At 48.0% G+C, this 15,705-nt stretch overlaps 1 protein-coding gene across 1 annotated transcript; it reads left to right on the top strand.

Moving 5' to 3' along the window:
- Positions 1-7,992: 7,992 nt before the first annotated feature.
- Positions 7,993-10,910, top strand: LOC120656495 (NAC domain-containing protein 21/22-like). The gene is made up of 3 exons (XM_039934599.1): positions 7,993-8,390; positions 8,565-8,830; positions 10,256-10,910. Exons 1-3 carry the CDS (start codon positions 8,222-8,224, stop codon positions 10,658-10,660), a joined length of 840 nt encoding a protein of 279 aa, XP_039790533.1. The 5' UTR covers positions 7,993-8,221; the 3' UTR covers positions 10,661-10,910.
- Positions 10,911-15,705: the final 4,795 nt, after the last annotated feature.

A 15,705-nucleotide genomic window follows, 5' to 3' on the forward strand; every position in this document is an offset into this window, starting at 1 on the left:
ATAATTACTTAACTTTTAAAGCTTTTACTTGAGCCTTTGCATGATCTTTGTTTATTTAATCGCGTAAGTTTTGTGAGTACCTTTGTACTCAGGGTGCTTCTAACCTTAGTTGCAGGTGAACCAGAAGTGGTGTTCGGCCACTTCTACCCCGCCGTTCCAGGTACGGGGGAGGAGTAGGTCGTTGAGACCGGGATGGTGTCCTTGAGCAAGACATCATCATCGTAGTAGGTTTTATCGTAATCGAACTCCGTGAGAGCATGTAAATACAATAAATTTTAGGTTCCTGTTTAATATGGCTTTCGTGAGCCCAAGACTTGTATTAGAAGTTTGCTGAACCCTTCTATATTGAACTTGTAATATTAAGATTCGAACTCTGGTATTGTAAAACTGCTCTTTGTGGATTATGGGCGATGTATTTGATTGTAAACGGTATGTGCATATGCTAATTTTGGGCGTATGTTGGAGCACATACCGAGACTACCGGATTTGATATTATTTTGGATGAATGACGTGTCGGTTATTCGTGTCTCTAGATGTGGGATAACACGTGGCACGCTCTCCGGCAATCACGTGTTAACTCTCATCTGAATGATAATGATCGGCGGTTCATTTAAAATAGTATTAAATTGGGCGGTTCTCACAATCAGCACGTACAGTAGCCTCTCTGTCATAATCGATGGCGACAGGCGCGCGTTCCGCCAGCAGATAGCTAGCTCCTCGCACCCACCATCCTCGGCGACGGCAGCCATTGTACAAGCGCGCGTTGCTTCATCAGATCTGCTGGCCTGGCCGAGATGGCATCGGCGACCACGGCCGGTCGACCGGGTTACGCGCGCGCGCGCGTCCCGTGATCGGACGAGACGATCGGCAAGAAATGCAGGTAGCCGCCGCAACGATTAACAAATCCGCGTCCATGTGGCACACATCGTCGCCGAACGAATATTGGTTGGCCTACAGTCATCGGTCAGCCTGGCGCGCTTTATTATTTTAGTTTGCACTTTGTAGCACGGTCGCCTAAATATTAAATGGTGAATTGTCGATCACCTATCGTTTTAGCAAAAAAAAGTTGGTATACACGCTTGTTTAAGCGGTCGAAACGATTTTGCACGACTAATCGGTCTTAACAACTACCATCGAGTATCATTTACATGTTGTATAAATGGTGGTAAATGACCGTGTAGGTAAATGGGAAGTGCTTTTCGGTGAAAGTGAGCGAACGCTGCTAGTACATATTCAATACCTGTTTGGCCAAGCCCATGCTTTCAGATGCTTTATTTAATCCGATCCTGCTCCAGCTGATGATCAACAACCCAAGCAAGTATACAGAATTGAATACTGCTGTGCGTTCCCTGTTGCAACACTGTGGCATACGACGAGAAGAAATTGACGTCAGCTAGATACGTACTCAGGACGCCGTGTTGGGCTTTCAAGACGAAAAAGAAATGATGAGGCCGTGTCCAGATCCGGATACAGTGGCCGGGGAGCCAATCGGGGCGCAAGCCACGGGCAGTCGATCGAGCAAAGCGCGCGCTGTGTTCCGGGATGGCAAGAGCGTTTCGAAAGCTGGCGGATCGATCGAGATGGCCTTGTACAACGAGAGAATATTTGGCGAGATGGGAGGTCGCCATCGGCCGGCGGCCGGGGGGCCACGCACGCTGCCGACGAGAGGAGATCGACTTGTGCGTGGTCGCATTGGCAGCGCGTCACCTGTGCCGACGTTTGCATCGTGCAGAGATCGATCGCGCGCGGTGGACCTGATCGATCGATCGTTCCCAATGCATGCAGTTGTTGTCATCATGCATGTCACATGCTGACACGAGAACTAGGAGGGCGGCCCATGACCTACGTATGAGCGGCTGTCACGGTGGCGTACGCGTACGTATACTGTGTGTAGTATTTCTAGGGTTCTGGAGCTAGGGAGCTCATCAATGGAGGAACATGTTTGTTTTAGGGAAGCTGATGGGGGCATGCTGCATGCCTGAGGAATGATCATTGCTGGCTACGAGTAGCTAGTATGCCATACGTGTCACAATGTCATGCACTGCTAGTGGTAGTCTTCTATACATCGATTCTAGAAGATCTTCGAGGCTGCACATTGCATTGTGTGTGCACCAGGGGTGCGCCTGTGTTTATTCCTTCCGTTTGGAAAATTCAGACCCCTCCCTGGGTGCAGGTCTTTTTTTGGTTGCTGTATCACAATAAACTGATGGACATTGATAACTTGATCAAAAGAAACATCTTTAAACCTTTACACTGCCAATTTTGCAACGAAAATGAGTCAATCCCTCACTTGTTCTTTGATCGCATATATAGTTGCTAGGAATATATGGGTGTATGTGAATGATCATCTCCACCTCTGCATTCAGTTGTTTGAGGATATGGCTTGTAAATGGCCCTGTGGGTGCAACTCTGGAATTCTTAACTACATCTCTGCTGGAGTTTGCTGGGGGGGGGGGGGGGGGGGGGGGGGTTGCTATAATTTTCCGTCAACATTTGATGGTGAAGCACAAAAAACATTATAAGGAGGATCTGGCGTCGTATGACGGCGTGGCAACCACTCAAGGATCAGGTATCATATGGGGTCGCCCAATGGTGCAGCATTCTGGAGGCGGCTCTTTCAAACCCTTTGCCAATAAAGGTAGCGTGAAGAAACTCGAGATGGAACCTGAATGGCTGAATGTGTGAATCCTGCCAATATTTGAAGATCATTCATCATTTCGGCGTCATTTCATTTTATTTTATTTTCCCTGCTTTGTGTTGTTGTCAGGCTGTACTCTTAAGACTTCAGTAGGCTCAGCGGCCGGTGTTCTATATGGTATCCCTTGTTGTGTCCTGGCTGCAACCTTGTTTTAAGTTTGAACTGTGGTGACTTTCTGCCTTGTTAATGAAATGGGGTGGTAGGGCGTCTGCTCTTTGTGTGTGCACCAAAAATTAGAATTGTCAAAAAAGCTTTCTTTTTTAGTACCTTGTTGTAGTCAACATGCATTAATCTTAGTCCTTTAATCTTCAGTTTATATATTTTTTGTTGTGCGTTAAGAGGGGTGGGGGGCAGTGGCGATATTATTTGAGTGGCGGAGCTACATGGTATGCTAGGTGGTCCACCTGGCACTACCGGATTTCGATACTTCGCCGTGTGCCTGGGGCACACGGCGAAGATTTCGCCGAGGGTCGCACACGGCGAAGCGCCACCGGCAACTACAGGCACAGCAAAGGCCGAGTTTTCCGTGTGCCAAATTTCGGGCACACGGCAAAGTTGTTTGCCGTGTGTTTGTCGAGGTACACGGCGCAAAAAAGCAAGAAGACGGCGTGACCAGAACCTGACGGCGTCGGAATGAATTCGCCGTGTGCCACGATTTCAGGCACACGGCGAAGATAATTAGTTCGCCGTGTGCCGAGACCCCTTGCACACGGCGAAGAATCGGAAAAAAAAACAAAAAAATCCGTTGGGTACGCGTCGGTAACCCGCCGGTGCCGCGTCCGTGCCGCGCGCTCGCCGTCGCCGCGCCCAGCCGGTGCCGCGGGAGGCAGCCGCACCCGCATCCTTACCCCGCCGGCGGCGCAGGTGGCCGCCTCGTCCCACCGCCGCGTGCTCGGCGCTGCCGCACGCGGCTCCATGGCCGCGCGCTCACGGTGGCCCCACAAGGCTCCGCCACGCGTCCTGCGGCTCCACGCACACGTCCGCGCGCTCGCTGCCACCGCGCCCCGCCGCTCCGTGCTCGCCCGCCGCATCCCGCAGCTCCACCGCCGCGCCCAGCGGCTCCGCTGCCGCTTGCTCCCCACTGCCGCGCGCTCGCCGCGGCCCCACGAGGCTCCGTCACGCGCGTGCCCGGGGCCGGCCTCCCGCCCATCTGCCGCCATGGGCCTGCACCACCGCCGAGAGAGAGAATGAGAGAGATGAGGGGAGGAGGCCCGGCCGGGAGCTTTAAAAGGAAGAGAGAGAGAGAGGAATGATCCGCCTCAAGACGATTAGACCAATGGGAGAGCTCCATTTCAAAGCTTTGGATTGGTGAGGTGGCAAATGTGACCGATTTCTTTTATTTTGCCATATGCGAAAGGGCCGGCACACGGCAAACGACTTGTTTTGCCGTGTGCCTAACGGCCGCACACGGCAAAGGCAGACGACGTCCAGCGGCACATCCAAAATCCTAAACCAAATTTAAGCAAAAAAATATAAATTTAAAAAAAGCATCAGAAAATAACCAAATTTTTCTAAGAAAGAATCTAAGTTGTGTTTTGCATGTACAAAAAGTTTTGAAGTCATACGCAAATTTGACCGTTACTTTGACTTCAAATCTAAACGACTACTTCTCAACTCTTTGGATCTTCTACGGAGATTCTTCGTTTTTTGAGGAGCGTACATGATAACTTGTCCGAAACTTTCTCAATTTTTTTCTTAGCCTCCGCGTATGAAATCATGATACCACGACAAATCTTATGATTTTCAGACTCCGTTTGATTTTTACAGAATTTTAAAATGATCCGGCCAGACGTTCATGGTCAATGTTCATGAGCAAGATGTTCGAAATTTCCTTCCATTTCATGAATATCGCCTCACATTGGACTCAATAATGTAAATATCAAATTTTGACTAATTATATTCAATTATTCAAAATACTTGCAGCTCAAATTTGATTTATCCACAATAATTCAGTTTACTTGAATAAAATGATTAGATATAGCTGAAACACCGAGAAAAATACCAAAACTTAACATATAATACCACGTATAGTATGTAGTTAGCAGAAAAAGTTAGGAGTGCTTAATCAATTTTTTTTGAAACAATTTGCCGTGTGCCACAACTTGGGCACAGGGCAAAGAACAAAAACACACGGCATAGATTTTGATTGCCGTGTGCCAGTTGAAGCGCACGGCAAACCCATCGGTCAGGCAAACGGCTCGCCTGGGCCACCTGTTTGCCGTGTGCCAAACGTTAGGCACACGGCAAACAAACCAGGTTGCCGTGTGTTCGTCATGGCACACGGCAAACTCCCACCATTTGCCGTGTGTTTTATTTTTACCGTGCGTTTTTTTTCCAGGCACACGACAAACATATTTTTTGTCGTGTGCCTTTTGTTTGCCGTGTGTTTTTCTTTTGACTCACGGCAAATGGACTGGTTGCCGTGTGCCCGAAATTTTGCGCACGGCAAAGATTGGGGCACACGGCGAAGTATTGGATTCCGGTAGTGTGGCATACCCTACTTAGCTCATCCTATTAGTAAAAAGTTTCTGTTGGTAATTGGCCAGCATGCAGCAGGGGAACGACATACTCTAGGTCTCTATTCAATTGCTATCTTCGCCACTACTTGCTCTCTAGGTGAAACATTTTGTGACTAGATGGCATACATATCTCGATGCAAAGAAGCATGTGTGTCGATCGGACCATCCAAAAATTGAATGTGGAGTCAAATGTACTGAGCATATATACGCACATCATTATGAGAAACTCAATGGTTGAACATTATTTGCATGACCAGATTCTTGATCAACAAAAGAGTGAAATTCTTGCCGTAAACAGATCACCATGATTTAGCCTATCCATATGCATGGTTTTCTTCCGCGCATTCTAGTTGACCTTCATCCATCCATAATTGATCCCTCCAGGTGGGCTCCACTAACTGTACTTTTCATGCATTCAAGAACCCGGTCCCGGACGTACCACACTATATCTACAATTCCGATTATGCATCACCTAGTCTAGAAAGTTGATAGGTCCAACATGTCCCAAATCTAGCTATATAATACTAGGTGGTGCATTGAAATTTATTTAATTGTCCTCTAAGAACCAAATATGTATATATGTTAATGAAATTCATATATACATGGACTCATTCGGATGATTTGTAATGATTTGCCGTCAGGAATATGAATCCTGACGGTTTTGGGCCATCAAGTTTAGCAGTAGTATTAGGAAAGAATGAATTCCATATATGGATAATCATTTTATCGGATGTGCCCTATAGCTATGTTCTCCTAAGAACTTTTTGTACTTTAATAGACATAGATTATGTGGGACACATGTTAAACATACCTCAATTTTTGGATCCCATGATCTGTCAAGTTATAATTAAATACCATAATCATGCAACACATACTCATATTCGCAAGCATAAGTCACCTAAGCTATTCTCCATGTTTTCAATATACTTTTACTAGTCTATTACATTATGATGATATCTAAAAACAACTATATATTATGAAATTCCATGCAACGATCACTCTAGTTTCATAATTTTTTATGTCTTCATTCAATACAATTATTTGTATATGTGTATGGTAAAAATGCAAAATTTGAACAGTACATCTAAAAATGATTTACATTTGCAATCATTGGGAACACGTCACAACTCACAAGATATAGGTGCATATGCTTGCTAATCTACACAGTACAATGATAATGCGACATTTTTACCATTATATGCATATAAAACAGCAATAATTGCCTATGCCGCGTTATCGGAAACAAACAAAATGGAATTTCCGCTGGATTTGGCCGTACCGTGAAAGTAATAACCTAGCTCGATCTTATGCGTCTCTTTTCCCCAAGGAGACTCCACTAATTGGCTATTTGCATTATATATAAGTAGGGAGGGTACAGTGTAGATATACATGAGTACACGGTACTTAAACCCTCTCAGAACCACATGTTAGCCCAGCCGCGTAGCATCTATAACAACACGCTGGCGCCACACGCATCGGTGGACGCCATATGATTCGCCGTCGATCAAAGGGGACCCTATTAATTCCCGCTTGACGTTGATCGCTGAAGCCTGAATAATCCTGCTGTATATCTACTACGCCCCTCCCCTCCCCGACGCATACACACACACACACACAAGAACGGACGAACGAACGAACGAACACGAGACCTCGCGTCTCCATCGCCGCGTACGACCTCACGTCACGATAGCCGCGTACGCGACCTAGCTACTAGCTAGCTGATGGCTATACAGCCCCTATTGCTAGCGAATTAACGACCTCAATCAAGCTGATGCCGACGCCTTAGTTTTTTTTGTTTTTGTTTTTTTTGTATTCGCAGAATGGTAGCTTTTGCCTCCCCCAGGAAGCATGCACTCACGTAAAACGACCGCACACCAATGCGCGAGCCCGGCCGCCGGTCCGGGGGCTGAAAACCCGATGACTTCTACATGTCCACTGATCTCGCTCCGTCGCGTGTCACATGTACATGACCGCTCTGTTAAGATATTAAGGGTCTCTGTTTGGAGATGCCCAATTAATTTATTATTAACTGTTTAACTAGAATTAGTTAGGTTGGACGAGCTATCAGAAAAGCTTTCGTTGAAAATTCTAGCTGCTCCGGTTTGGATCCGCCATCCAGTAAAAAAAAATAGCTCATGAACAAACAGACTAAAAATACTGCCGGCACTTACGCAAGCTCATGGTCGGCAGCTGATGGCTGGATCGCATCGAATCATTGGGCGGAGGCGGCACGGGTAACTTGCCGGGCCGGGGTGGGTAAGTGCGTCATTGCCCTTGGATGGGTAGGGTCGTCATGGCTAGCCAAGTCAAGGACCTCCCGGTCTCCCCAATCCCCCTCGTCTTCCGCGGCACGGGCATGGCACACCAGGAATGCAGGATGTTGGAATCTTTCCACCTGCCTACTTGCTAGCTAGTCAGATCGGTTCGTTTCACTTTGGGACCCACGCGGCTTCCAAGTGCTAGCATCTAAAGTGCTATACTTTAGCACTAGTTCAGCCATCCAAACAGAAGTGATAATGGAATGGGCTAAACTTTAAACTTTGGACAGAACTTAAAAACTTTAGCAAAAGTACGATACGTGCTGAAGTTTATTAATTAGCATCTAATTTGAGAGACCTAAGCTATAGCTTCCAGTTCCATCGGCTCGATACAGTTGGTTATGTACAGGTCACCACGCGCCCGCGCCTGACGTGTCAACGGATGCAGCGATGCGTGGCTCTGGTCAGTTCAGCTTCCAGCGGACGGCCGGGCCTCTCCTCTCGATCGACCTCTATATAAAGCGGAGGCCTGGGGCAATGAACTCCAGCCATAGCTAACTAGTCGCTAGAACCTCCAGAGAATCGAATTGATCAAGAGAGGGTTGTATTGAATATATATACACAGCCTATACTACTACTACTACTACTGTTGTATTGAAAAAGGTCGGTCGATCTCGATCCATCATTCCGTGTAGCTGGCTAGGATTCTTCCAGCAACGAGAGCAGTTGGGGCCGGCCGGCCGCCGATGGCGTTGAGGGAGATCGAGTCGACGCTGCCCCCCGGGTTCAGGTTCTACCCGAGCGACGAGGAGCTGGTGTGCCACTACCTCCTCAAGAAGGTGGCCAACGAGCGCATCGCCCAGGGGACGCTCGTCGAGGTCGACCTCCACGCGCGCGAGCCATGGGAGCTCCCAGGTCGGTTGTTCATCTGATCTACTCCTATCTCGATTGAATTGCATGCGCTAGCTCCTTGTACATCGATCTATCCCAGGGCAAGCTAGCTAGCTGACGCACGCTTAACTTGGCTGCGGCTGGCCGTGCTGCTGCCGCCTGCATCTGTATTCTGAATCTGAATAATTCTGAATGCAGAGGTGGCGAAGCTGACGGCGAGCGAGTGGTACTTCTTCAGCTTCCGCGACCGCAAGTACGCGACGGGGTCGCGCACCAACCGCGCCACCAAGACGGGCTACTGGAAGGCCACCGGCAAGGACCGCGAGGTGCGCCGCAGCGGCGGCGGCGCCGTCGTCGGCATGCGCAAGACGCTCGTCTTCTACCGCGGGAGGGCCCCCAACGGCGTCAAGTCCGGCTGGGTCATGCACGAGTTCCGCCTCGACACCCCGCACTCGCCACCCAGGGTACGTCGTCGTCGCATTGCCTTAGCTTGCCACCGTAGTTTCTCAGCATACCGGCCGGCCGATTGCCCAATCGACTGGTTTTTTCCTGAAAATTTTCGAGCATGCCTGTCTGCAAGGTGCTGGAAGAAGTACACAAGGGAGGGGAGACAGTGACTCCAGCTTCTTTTTAACTACCAATTTAATCATTCATGAATTGCGTCATCGACTCAACTAGCATGCAAAACACCAACACGTGAAGAAACGTCTGCTCTTGTCACCATCCTTGATGAGCTTTCGTCTAGCTTGCTAGGCTAGCCAACCCAAATTCTATCCTCCCCCAAGACTCCAACTATATTCTCGACCGGCCCGCTCGTCCTTGATGGGCCGTGAATTCGGCCTTACGGCCTATCTATCCGACATATTACTAGTTACATGGTGACCCAGGCGAAGGCACCGGTGGTCCGGTCCGGTCCGGTCCTGTCTGTCTGTACGTGCGCGCCTGCATATAATTGCAGGCCTTCACCTGCACCGACTGCAAAAGCATCAGCCAGAGCGCAAGGACGGACGTCCTCAGCACTAGCGAACGTGCAGATAAGCTGGCCGTGTGCACTGGTGCTGACACGTACGAGGAGTGTAGCACACGCACTATAAGGGTGTGTTTAGTTCCAAACTTTAAAATTCCAAAAATTTTATAAATCGCTTGTATGGTGTATTAAATATAGTCGGAAAAAATCGCATTACACAAATGGAATGTAAATCGCGAAACGAATCTAATGAACCTAATTAGGCCGTGATTGGACACTAACTTGCTACATTACAGCTACATAAATATGTTCTAGTGATGGATTAATTAGACTCATTAGATTTGTCTCGTAGTTTACATACGAATTCTGTAATTAGTTTTGTAATTAATTTATATTTAATACTTCAAATATAAAAAAATTCCCATTCAAAATTTCAAAAATGGAAAACTAGACATGACCTAAATGCCTAGTACTAGTATGTACGTGCAGACAGAGTGGATCAGCTACCACTATTTGACATTTTGACTGGCCGCTCCATTGCGTTCCACAATAATTGGTGCATACTCTACCAGTACTACTGGTGCATTTCTTTTCTCCTCGTGGCCTACGCGGACTAGTAGTCCTAGCTACGGCCAGCGTGCCGACACGGCTCGTTCGGTTTTCCCGAACGGGCGGTTTCAGGAGCAGGCAGAGCAGGGTGTTTCCGGGTGGAACAGAGCATGCTGTTTCGAAAACCATTCTGGTTACGATCAAAATCTGATCTAGCCGCTGCTAAACGAACCCTAAATAAGTTGGCCAATTAAACGTGCAGTTTGCAACTAAATACTCTTTTTTTTTATTTTTGAAAAATACTATAGTCTGGATGACTCTGGAACTACTCTGAAGTCTGAACAATCGCGTGATTGCTCCCGTACGTTTGCAGGAGGACTGGGTGTTGTGCAGGGTGTTCCAGAAGATGAAGGATGACGGCGGTGACAGTCAAGACAGCGACTCCGCCTCCTCGCTCCCCGCCTTCGCCGGATCGTCACACATCGAGCCGCCGCCGGAGCCAGACCACTCTGCATCGTTAGGCAGCGGCGGATGCTACGGCTACCTCCCGTCGCAGCAGCAGGAGGTGGCCGTGCTGCCACAGTACTATTACTACGGCGCCGGCACCGGCGCGGACCACCACTACGGCTTCCCGCGGGATGACGCGGCCGGCGCGCTGCCCGGGTTTGGGCTTGGCGGCGGCGACGGATACGGGTTCGGCTACTTTGACATGGGCGGCGGATTCGGGGACGTGGCGAGCTTTGGTGGCGGCGTGGAGTTCCCGGAGGTGTGGGACTGAATATGCGACGTCGTGTCTTCTTCAGACAGGATACGTTATTGTTTACTAGGTTAATTAAATTTATTGATTGTTTACATGCACATGGGGATGGGAAAGATAGGTTAATTTGGGTTTGGAAACGCTGTGAGATTGGAAGGTTCAGTGTGGACATGAAAACCAAATGTACATTAGTTATGAAAATTGGATTTTGTTTATTATGTAAATTAGTGCATTGCTAATTGAACCTTTGTGTGGATGTAATCATGTGAAATTATCAACCTTCTTTTTGTGTGCGTGTGGAGCGGGGGAGGGGGGCATGCACCCTTGCAACCGTACTCCACAAACTCTCACTTCTTGTTTGTCACGAGACAAACAATAATTACCTATGGATGAGTGCGTCAATAAGTGGTATAAATAGTTACAGTGGATTTCTATCTTTTTTGTCGGTTACAATCATGGATCAAACAATAAACTAGTAGTTTTATTTATTTACTATATGGAATATATGGAAGGAATACAAATCTTGGTTTTCAATCAACACGAATAACCAAACGAATAATAGTTCCACCCATATTTCGGCATCGAATTTAGAATATGACGGTGATGGAAGGGAGCCCAATCGAACAATTGTGAGTTCATTGCATCAGAGCAGTAGCCAGTAGCTGTCTTTGGCTTTGCGCCGAACATGTTGGTAGAGAGTCATGGAGCACAAGAGCATTCTAAAATACTAGCTAGCTTGCCCTGAACATAGGCAGCAAATAGAAAAAAGGGAAGTCACGCACAGAGAGGGAGCTGGATCACTCTATTTCTGTCTACATGGTGTTCCCAACACGTAGAATGTTGTCCATAACATTAAGTACATTGTCACTTACTCCCTCCGTTCCAAAATAATTATTATTTTAGAAAATTTCAGACACATCACTTATCCTAAGAAATGACTTTGTTATCCCTAATTACTTCTAACAATTGTGTTTGAAAATTATGTTACCTATTTAGTTTTCTGCATCCTCAATAAATGCATATACATTGGAACTAAAAATATATACTAGTAAGTATTTGATTGGCTCTATGTATTTTCGTGTATAATATTTTCTTGGTACTTAATATTTCTTTAATTAGATGGAGCTTACTACAAGCTAAAATAACACTCTTTCTAGGATAAAATTTTAATGAAAAAATAACACTTATTTTAGAACGGAGGGCTACTAAATGAGAGAGAAGTCCAATACAAGACTCGGTTTCATTCAATGCAAAGTGCAATACACTAAATTCTATTAAGGCCGTGTTTAGATATTTACAACCAAAACGTAAAATTTTTGTAAATCGCTTGCATGGTGTACTAAATGTAGTCGAAAAATAAATCGCATTACAAAAATGAATTGTAAATCGCGAGACGAATCTAATGAGCCTAATTAGGATGTGATTAGATACTAAATTGCTATAGTAATTGCTATAGTAAACATGCTCTAATGATCCTCTAATTATGTCAGACCCGGGACAGCGGGACTGCTCACAGGCATAGAATGTTCTAGAGTAAGGGATAGCTCATGGATGTATCTTACCTCTTTTGTAACTACCCTAATAGGCGTAGTACTAGCTGCAGTACAAGGAAACTACCCGATCGTGTTGTAGAAGAACTCCAACTGTGCTCAGCTAGGACTTTCCATGTAACCATGTCCTCCCGGATATATAAGGGCGGGCAGGGACCCCCTAGAAACACATCTACACCTAAAGCAATACAAACCACCACACATGACGTATGGTATTACACAACTCGCGGCCCGAACCTCTCTAAATCTTTGTGTTCCTTGTACCATTGAGTTTCAGAGCCGTCGATCCCTACCTACAAACCCTACTGCTAAGGGTATCCCTGAGCAGGTTTGGCGGTAAACACCGACAACTAGCGCACCAGGTAGGGGATTCGGCGAGTTCATCGACGAGTTCGATGGCCACTTTTGCTTTCAGCACCATGACGCCTCCCAGAGGCGCCACCTTCATCTTCGGTTCGTGGGTCTGCGTCGCCAATGGTTCAGGTGGCTCTGATAGCCACTTAACCAACTCTCCCGCGCCGACGAACTCCACGTCGGAAGACTCCAACAAGCTCACCGGATCTCATGATCGCGGTGTCATGTTGCTTCCCGACCTCGCCAAGGAGATCGAGCCGAAACTCGAATACAACTCGAGTTCTATTCGGACTCAGATTGATCTCAAATCAAAATCCACTCGGATTGGGACTCTTATTGCGCGACCTGTCTTTGGCTTGCGCAACTCATCATCTGTTTACAAACAGATGATTAGATCCTCCTATGAAAATAGCTTGGATCGCCCACTTTACGTCAAAAACCAATCAGCCACCGCTAGCCGGGAGGCACCCGTTTTTGACGTTTACCCAAATCCAGTCGAGTCACCTCAAGACAGCCTGGATTTCATCACCAATGCGCTGGCTAAGATGCAACTCAAATCTTGCCGAGGTAATACCCTCGCAGAACTACTCGACAACCTGCGAGAAGTCGCCAGCATTGACAATCTCCCATTTCAACACGACACTCCCTTCGAAACCGAGAGGGAAACTGGCTCCGGTGGAACTACCCTAGCTGATTACGAATCAGACTTGGAAAGCTTCTCTCACGAGCGTTTGGTTCCGGTAATCATCCAGCCCGGGGGTGCCCCAAGCAACCACGATCCAAACGAAGCCCTGGATCAGATCTCAGTAGACAATCTGACCCAAGACGCTCCAGCTGATGAAGACGAAGTCACTCGTACAGCCCTCAGGGAAAGGAATCAACGCAAAGAAGTGCGCAGGACTCGCGCGGCCGAACGTGCTCATCTCCTGCCACGCAACCTCAACAACGAATTCAACAATGCTGCGGATCCCGTCTTCAAAACACCAATCGCCGCAATGACAGAAGCAACCCTGCGATTCATGACGATGCCCCAGAATTCTGAGTTGGAACGAGTCATAAATCTCTCCAAAAATGCTGTTGAACAACTCGAGAGACAGAACCCCCCGTCCTCCCTTCACGGTACGCGATCAAGGGCTACTGCAACAGCAATACCTCAAGCAAGCCGTACCCCCGGAGGCCACCAGCGTCAACAGCAGCAGGAACAACAGAACCGAAGAAACCAAGAGGATCAGGAAACTGCGAGTAGTCATCGCCCAGAGGTGGCCAACCACAAGCAAATCAAGCTCCTGGCCCTCAGCCAAATCGCAGCAACAACAACCGTGGGAACAACAGGGAAGAGGTAGCCGATTCCATTGTGGACGCACGGGACATCATCAACGCAAGACGCAGAGCGCAACTTGCAGACAACTCCGACCGCTTCCAAGCACTGAGCAAGGCTTTCGACAACATCGAGTACCCGAAGGATTTCAAGCCTACAAACATCCAAAAGTACGACGGTAAGCAAGACCATGCTCGATGGTTACGATTATACTCGACCGCTATTAGTGTTGCAGGGGGAGACACCAACACTAAGGTCCTCTACCTCCCGATGGCCTTGGAGCCCGTACCCCTCACGTGGCTCGAAAGCTTGGCGCGTGAGTCAATCCACTCGTGGGAGGACCTCAAGAAGGCGTTCGTCGACAACTTCCAAGGGTCGCTACACTGAGTACCTACTCGGCACGCCCTATCCATGATCAAGTAGGAGCAAGGCGAGTCTATCAGATCCTACGTCAAGCGCTTCTTCGACACAAGAGCTACCATCCCCAACGTCGCCGACGATGACGTCATCGACTACTTCCAGAGCGGCATCACCGTCCAGTCATTATACCACGACTTTGGGCGTAATCGGCCCAAAACGGTGGTAGATCTACGTGACATGATGCAGCGCTGGGCAGATAAAGAGGAGCAAGAATGCAGTCGCTTTCTCCGCCACAACAACGACAACAACGGGAAGCGCCACAACGACCGTGGAGGGCCCAGCAACCAGCGGGATCCCACGCGTAAGCGTAAGCCTGACGACACTGTCGGTACTATGGATCGCACACCGCGTGGTAGGAAGGGCGACAAGCCGCAGGACCAGTTTGACAAGATCCTTCACAACAAAAGATGTCCAATCCATCCCAAGAGCAACCACTCGATGTGGGAGTGCACGATCCTGCGCAAATCCTTCCAGTCGGCACCTGCAACTGCTCCAAAGAAAGAACAAGACAAAGATGATGAAGACGACAAGAAAGACTGTGATGGTTTCCAACAGCAGCAAAACGTCATCAACGTCATATTTGGAGGAGATTCCAGCTTCTCCAAGAGAGCTCAGAAGCTCCTACTCAGAGAGATCCTCTCAATCGAGCCAGCAATTCAGAGGCCACTCAAATATAGCGAGGTCCCCATTACCTTCTCCAGGGAGGATCAGTGGACCAGCTTCTCTGAACCTGGAAAGTTCCCGCTGGTACTCGATCCAGTCATTCAGGGCTCCAAGCTTACTCGAGTACTCATCGACGGCGGAAGTGAGCTCAACCTGATCTTTGCAAGCACATTGGTAAAGATGGGCCTCAACTATATGAGTCTGCTTACTCCAATCAAGGCTCCGTTCTATGGCATCGCCCCCGGAAAGTTCTCTACACCAATTGGCTCGGTTACTCTCCCAGTCACATTTGGTACAGAACAAAACTTCCGGACATAATACATTAAATTCGAAGTAGCCGACTTCGAATCTTCCTACCATGCCATCTTGGGAAGACATGCACTAACCAAATTCAGGGCAGTACCGCACTATGTTTACCTGCTCCTCAAGATGCCAGGCAACTCAGGAGTCCTTTCACTACGTGGAGACCTCCTTAAATCTTTCGAGTGCGACAAGAAAGCAATTGATCATGCTGCCACAACCCGAGTCCCTAGTTCTGTCAGCGAAATACTAGGAGTCGATGCCTTCCAAGAAGCCAACCCAATCATCAGTTAAACCGACTAGTGATGTGGGCACCAAGATTATCCAGCTACAAGAGGGAGACGACTCCAAAACAGCCATCATCGGAGCAGGACTGGGTGACAAATAGGAACTCGAGCTCGTCAACTTTCTTAGGGCCAACCGAGTCGTATTCGTGTGGAAACCAGCGGATATGCCAGGGG

Source organism: Panicum virgatum, chromosome 1N (assembly GCF_016808335.1).
Source record: "Panicum virgatum strain AP13 chromosome 1N, P.virgatum_v5, whole genome shotgun sequence".
Taxonomy (NCBI): domain Eukaryota; kingdom Viridiplantae; phylum Streptophyta; class Magnoliopsida; order Poales; family Poaceae; genus Panicum; species Panicum virgatum.

Excerpts from the sequence above, each read along its gene's own strand:
- LOC120656495 (XM_039934599.1), top strand. The coding sequence starts at position 8,222 with ATGGCGTTGAGGGAGATCGAGTCGACGCTGCCCCCCGGGTTCAGGTTC. Across the intron at positions 8,391-8,564 it reads CGAGCCATGGGAGCTCCCAG|AGGTGGCGAAGCTGACGGCG; the intron begins GTCGGTTGTTCA and ends TTCTGAATGCAG. Across the intron at positions 8,831-10,255 it reads CCCCGCACTCGCCACCCAGG|GAGGACTGGGTGTTGTGCAG; the intron begins GTACGTCGTCGT and ends GTACGTTTGCAG.